This window comes from Trichechus manatus, unplaced genomic scaffold (assembly GCF_000243295.1).
Source record: "Trichechus manatus latirostris isolate Lorelei unplaced genomic scaffold, TriManLat1.0 scaffold00207, whole genome shotgun sequence".
Lineage (NCBI taxonomy): Eukaryota > Metazoa > Chordata > Mammalia > Sirenia > Trichechidae > Trichechus > Trichechus manatus.
In genome coordinates this window covers 925,646-932,029 of record NW_004444143.1, presented here as the reverse complement: position 1 = coordinate 932,029, position 6,384 = coordinate 925,646, and the positions used below count along the sequence as shown (strand labels likewise).

The window sequence follows — 6,384 nt, the reverse complement described above, 5'->3', positions numbered from 1 at the left end:
ACCCTTCCATGGTTTCCCCAGGGCCGCCCCTGAACTTGACCGTGGCAGTCGCAAAGTTCCCATCCTCCTTCATGACCTGCCCAGACCCTCTTAGTCACCCCAGGTCCACTGTTCTTCTCAGGATATGGAGGTCAGTGCCACAGAACTCATGAAGATTCTCAACAATGTCGTGACCCGACGTGAGTGACGAGAGTCAAGGCATGGGGCAGGTTTAGGCATGGCGCCCGGGCGGCTAGGACCTCTGGTCTGACCTCAGCCTGTTCCCTACAGACCCGGATCTGAAGACGGATGGTTTTGGCATTGACACGTGTCGCAGCATGGTGGCCGTGATGGACGTATCCTTGGGGGCAGTGTGGGAGAGGGCCTGGGTGAAGAGCGGGTTTTCTGAAAGTGGGATTGGGATGGCTTGGGTGCAGCTTTCATACTCACAGACGAGGACGCGTGCCCATCAGAACATCCACCTATGTGCGTGGTGACAGGAAATGCTGTCACAGCTGGCCGCTTCACTTACGGTAACTGAGCTTTTACAGCTACCGTTAGACAGCTACAGTTATACTTCACTCACAGGTGAGCAGACGCGCTCAGAGAGAGGCAGTCATTTGTCTAAAGGCAGAATAAGTGGCAGGATGGGAATTTGGACTCGGGTCTTGAGGGGCTGAGAATCCAAGCAGGTAGCTGCCGTAACTGCACCCCCGTAAGCACATACGCACATATGTCATACCCGGGGCACACCTCCCAGACACATGACCACCTACGGAAGCACGTGCTCAGGAATACACGTGTGTGCCTGGTGCGGTCGTTAGCTGCTCTCGGGTGCGTGCACACTCGGCACCCAGGGCAATATACGCGGGTGTGTGTATGTCGTGTGGCCACACACGTGTTGAATAGAGTTAAAACAACCCAGCTCTATGCTTTAGCAAGGTCCCTGAGCCTCTCTGCCTGGATTTTCCTTTCTAAAATGGAGCTGGTAATGGTGATGGTGAATTGGAGCTACGTGCAAGAGGTTTAGCACAGTGCTTAGCACGTGGTAAGGGGTGCATTGACGTTAGCTGTTATTTTGATCGTACTCAAGTACGCTTTTCATCTCTGAACCTGTCTCCTCAGCAACTGGGGGATATTTGTGGTAGGGTAGGTGTGTTTAGGGCTTAGTGAGAAAGGTGATGTTCTTGAGCTTAGCACATTGCTTGGCATGTTCTAAGTACCTGATAAATCGTGGTTATTGTTTTTATTATTTACTGAGCACTTAAAAAGGCCAGCCCTGGTGGTGTGGTGGTTAAGAGCTACGGCTGCTAACCAAAAGGTTGACAGTTTGAATCCACCAGCCGCTCTTTGGAAACCCTATGGGGCAGTTGTACTCTGTCCTGTGGGGTCACTATGAGTCAGAATCGACTGCACGGCAACAGCTTTGGGTTTTGGTGTCGTATCAAATGCCAGGCCTTGAGCTAAGGTCTTTATAACAATCGCTCATTTAATTTTCATCACAAACCCAGCAAGTATTTCCTGTCAACTTATTTGTCTACCATTCTAAGGCACTCTTGTTTTTTACACATTCCAACATTTATGAAATTGAAAATTTATTGTGGGGAATATGTTCTTTTTTAAACAAACTTTCACTGACGTGAAGTGTGTAAAGGGGAGTAATCTCAAGCACGTGCCTTGGTGAGTTTTTACATGGGCATTTCCCCCGGGAACCCAAGTGTATATTGAATGTTGTGTTACTTCTCTTGAAGAGCTGTTATTAAGTCACAGAGCTTTTACTATCAATAATTTTATAAATGAGGAATTAGCAACTATTTTCAGGTGAGGAATTTGTAGTTGGGAGTTCAGTATAATTCCCCATGGTTATGTTAAAAAAAGAGAGTCCTTATTGTTTAGAAGCACAAAGTAAGATACGTATCCCGAAACGAAAACCAAGCCTGTTGCCGTCAAGTTGATCCTGACTCACAGCGACCTTATAGGACAGAGAACTGCCCCATAGGGTTTCCAAGGAGCAGCTGGTGGATTCGAACTGCGGACCTTTTAGTTAGCAGCCGAATGCTTAACCATTGTGCCACGAGGGTCCCAAAATATGTATGGACAAACAAAAAGTAAAATCACACCCAAGGTGATGTGACGGGTGGGACGGGAGCCGGGTGGGATGGGAGCCGGGGCGCTCGGCCCAGGTTCCGCGCTTGGCGCCGTCAAGTCCACAGGGGTACGTGTAGTGCCTGCGTCTGGGTACAGTCGTCACATTGTTCTTAACACCCTCCCACCAGAGCGACACCACAGGCAAGCTGGGCTTCGAGGAGTTCAAGTACCTGTGGAACAACATCAAAAAGTGGCAGGTGCGTGGCATGCTCTGAAGCGCCCCGTCCCCAGACCCCCGAGCCGTGGAGCCGCCGTGCCCTATGATGCTCAGGTGACCCCGGACATCTCTGCCCCCACAGGCCATATATAAACAGTTTGACGTGGACCGGTCAGGGACCATCTGCGGCCGTGAACTCCCAGGGGCTTTTCAGGCAGCAGGTGCGGCTGGCAGGCATGTGGTGGGCCGGGGCTGGGACTGGGGGGGCGGCTGCCGCTGAGCTGCCCTGAGTCTGGATTTTAGGAGTAGGAAATCCCTAAGGGGCTAAACCATTTTCAGGCTTCCATCTGAACGAGCATCTCTACAGCATGATCATCCGACGCTACGCAGATGAGGGAGGGAACATGGATTTTGACAACTACATCAGCTGCCTGGTCAGGCTGGATGCCATGTTCCGTGAGTCCCGCCCAGCTCTTCCCAGATGGGGTTTGGTCAACCTCCAGTGGCCCGGGTCTTCCCTAAGCCTCACCCTGGTGGAGGCAGTGCTAGGGGCACTGTGGTGACCAAGACAGCCCGACGTCCTGCCCTCATGGAGCTCACAGTCCAGTGGAGATGGGAGACCAATCACCAGAGATGATAGCCGTGAATGGCTGTGGCTGGGATGGGGCAGCCTGGGCAGGGACCTGAGCTATGATGTGGGAAGCACAGGCCAGAGTTGGGGGAGCTCATGGCAGAGTGATGGGGTGACAGGAGAGGTTCCAGCCAGAGGGAGCAGTCTGCAAAGGCCTGGAAGGAAAGGAGGCTTGTGCTTGCGTTGGCCTCCTAGGACCTCAAGGAGATGATTGCCAAAAGGGGGTGGGATGGGGACGTGGGTCTGGGGGCTGTGAGCAGGGGCCGGATCACGGGCTTCTATGTGCGTCAGTGCACTGCATCCTTAAGGCATGCTCGAGAAGGGGGAATGAGTGTCCCTGTTTTACGGAGGAAGAACCTGGGGCTCAGGGAGGCAGAAGTGCTTGCCCACAGCCTCTCCTCTAGGAAGTAGCAGGTTCAGAATTCGAACTCACACCTGTGTGATCCCTGAGCTTAAGAGTAGAGGAGGAAAGAGGGCTGTGAATGCCGAATTCAGGACCCGATGGGGGGTGGGAGAGCCCAGGGGAGCTCTAGGCAGGGCACAGGGAGGCTGGGGCAGAGGCATGGGGGGCGAGGCTGAGGGGGCAGTGACTGAGGAGTGTGTGAAGTGAGGGGGAGGGAGCCGACTTAACCCTGGGGCTAGGACGGGCAGTGGTAAGTGGGAACAGCGTTAAGAGTGAGGGTAGAGGAGAAGGGGCAGGTATGTGAGATGCCAGGAACTTGAAGGAAAGATCGGGGTGGACAAGAGGGCAGGTGAGGACGAAAGTCACACAAGAGAAGGCCCAAGAGATGGCCACTGGGGTTATCAGCAAGGGGCTGTCAATAACTGTCCGTGTGTGGACGCCTGAGGGCAGGACTCCAGGGACAGGAAGTGGAGGTGGGGCCTGCAGAGCCTCCTTCTAGCCGCCTGTCTGGGCTGGAACTGGAGGTGATGGGGATGGAGCTTGGAGGCCAGTGGGAGGCTTGGCTTGGGCAAAGGTGTGACAGGTGGAGTTTGAGTTAGTGTAGGAAGGTCATCAGCGAGGTAAGAGCCTCGGCTGGAATCCCAGCGTTGTCACTTCCTTGCTCTGTGACCTGGAGTGGGTCACTTGACTTCTTTGTGCCTCATTTTAAAGTGACACTGAGCTCGGAGGATTGACTCTATTGAGTTAGTACACAGGAAGCACTTTACACGGTGCCTTGCACGAGTGAGCTCAAAGTGTGAGCTGTACAGCATCCCGTATGTCAGCATGTTATCATCCTAGAGCTAATCCTCCCTGTCCCTTCTCCTCCAGGTGCCTTCAAATCTCTTGACAGAGATGGTACTGGGCAAATCCAGGTGAACATCCAGGAGGTAAGGCCCCTCACATGGTGGTGCTGGTGGCTGGGAGGCTCCCTTCCCAGCCCTGTGCCCCAGCTCCACACTCGGTCCTTCCTTCCAGTTTTCCCAGCAACCTCTGGGTGAAAGCAGAGAAGGGGGTCTGGTATTTCTGGGTCCCCCGCCCTTCACGCTGTGCCTTCCCCTCCCCAGTGGCTGCAGCTGACTATGTATTCCTGAATGGGAACCCCAGACCTGCCCCCTCAGTGCCCCGCTGTGGAGTCACCATGGACCCCAGGATAAGAGGTCACGTCTTCATGGGCCCTGGGACCCACAGGCCTCTTCATGCTCCTAGCCCTGGGCACCAGCTTCTCCGTCAGCAGCCAGGGCCCCACATGCCCCAGCGTACCATGCCCGAGTTACCCCCGCTCTCACACACTCCCTGTCCCAAAGGTCAGCCTCAGCACACATATCTCACACCCCCTCCCAAAGCCTCTCGTTCACCCTGTGTCAAGCCCAGCGCCTGGGTTGCTGCCACACCCCCAGGGCCTTCTCAGTTCTGGAGGAATCCCTCCTGTCCCTGCACCCCTGTCACGCCTGTTCCAGTTACCCCCCCGGCAGCCGTACTCCCCGGTCCACGTCCCACGTGCCCAGTGCCTTTGTTCCTGCTCTGCTTTCAGCCCGCCAGGCCCAGGAAGAAATAAAAGCACCCCATTGCTGCTCTTCGTGGCATCTGCCTCCCGCTCTGAGTTGAGGGCTGGTTTGGGCTCGCTCCAGAGCAGAGGGGGTCTGGGTCGTGGTGGGGTTGGGTGGTTTTGTCTGTCTCGTCTGTCCCCAGGGTTGGATCTGTGTGTCTCCTTTGGTCATCTGGGTCTTTTTTCCCATACTAAATTCCGGTTGAGCTGTAGCCTCGTTCTTGCTGAGATCCCTACAGATCCTGGGGGTAGGAGGTGGGGGGACAGGGCTGAGACTGGGACTGGGAAGCCCAGGCAGTCTCTGCTTCTGCTCGCAGAGCCCTGGTTGGGAGGAGGTCTCCAGGCCACTCCTTTCTCTGCCCGTCAGCTGCTGTCCTTGAGTCAGTCTCTCTGGCCTCTTCTGTGTGTCTGTCTGTATCGTGTCACGGAGCGTGCCCTGGATCTTCCTTCCCACCCTCGGGCCTCTGTCGGGGGAGCCACTGCCATCCCAGGACCCACTGTCCACTGGAGAACCCCCTCAGACCTGGAGGGGCAGCCCAGGGGTGCCCATTGGGGTTCCTGGCTCCTCTGGGAGGGTTGAGAGGCAGCAGCATCGGAGGAGCTGGAGTCGAGGACGAGGGAACCAGGGGGGAGGCACTGGGCTGCCCATAAGGCCGAGGCCCCTGGCTGGTGGGAGGGCGGGTTTGGGGCCACACACACAGAGACCAGAGCTGGGGTAGACTCCCCAAGAAGCTGGTAGTTTATTGATGCTTGCTCGAGTCCCCGAGGCCCTCCAGGCTTCTTGGGGTCACTTCTTCTGGGGGAAGGAGGCCCAGCTGAGGAAGTACAGGCTGTAGACGGTGCCTAGGGAGGGGCGGCCGGCGTAGAGTGAGATCCTAATCCCCTCCCTGAACCCCAGCTAAGGCTGCAGCTCGACCTAAACCGCGGCCCAGGCGGAGAACCGCGGTGTGGATCCGGGCCAGGCTGGTAGCTTTCTCCCCAGCTCCAGTCTGGGCTCTAGACTTAGCACTAGCCCAGTCCCGTCCTGGGACACGAGCTGCTCCTCAGAGCCCAGGTCCACGCCTTGGACGGCCCTCTCCCTACACCCCAATACTCCAGCCTTTCCCCAAACCTGGCCCACTCAGGGCCCACCCCCTTTGCCAGGCCCCAGCCCTCTCCCTAAACCTCAGCGCCTTCCCCAACCCGGCCTGGGCCCCGGCCTCCCCCCTGCAGCTCGGAGGAGCGGGGCCTGACTCACCCCCCAGACACAGCCCCATGGTCAGTCGGTACAGGATGCTGTCTGTTGCCCCGCCTTTCAGATGCACCGGGAGGTCATTGTCCGCCTGCGCGTTGGGGCGTCGGATGAGAAAGGGGTGCGGGTTACTCGGTAGACTGTATCCCCCAAAATCCCTACACCCACCCGGCTCGGGAGCCGAACCAGCGGCCGCCCCCGCTCCGCCCACCTGGAAGATTTTCTGCTTCTCCGCCACTCGGTTCTC

At 56.7% G+C, this 6,384-nt stretch overlaps 1 protein-coding gene across 1 annotated transcript; it reads left to right on the top strand.

Annotated features, from left to right (window-relative positions):
- Nucleotides 1-102: 102 nt before the first annotated feature.
- CAPNS1 (calpain small subunit 1) lies at nucleotides 103-5,127 on the top strand. The gene is made up of 7 exons (XM_023742284.1): nucleotides 103-179; nucleotides 271-335; nucleotides 2,256-2,324; nucleotides 2,427-2,505; nucleotides 2,624-2,740; nucleotides 4,189-4,247; nucleotides 4,425-5,127. Exons 1-7 carry the CDS (start codon nucleotides 125-127, stop codon nucleotides 4,449-4,451), a joined length of 471 nt encoding a protein of 156 aa, XP_023598052.1. The 5' UTR covers nucleotides 103-124; the 3' UTR covers nucleotides 4,452-5,127.
- The last annotated feature ends 1,257 nt before the right edge of the window (nucleotides 5,128-6,384 follow it).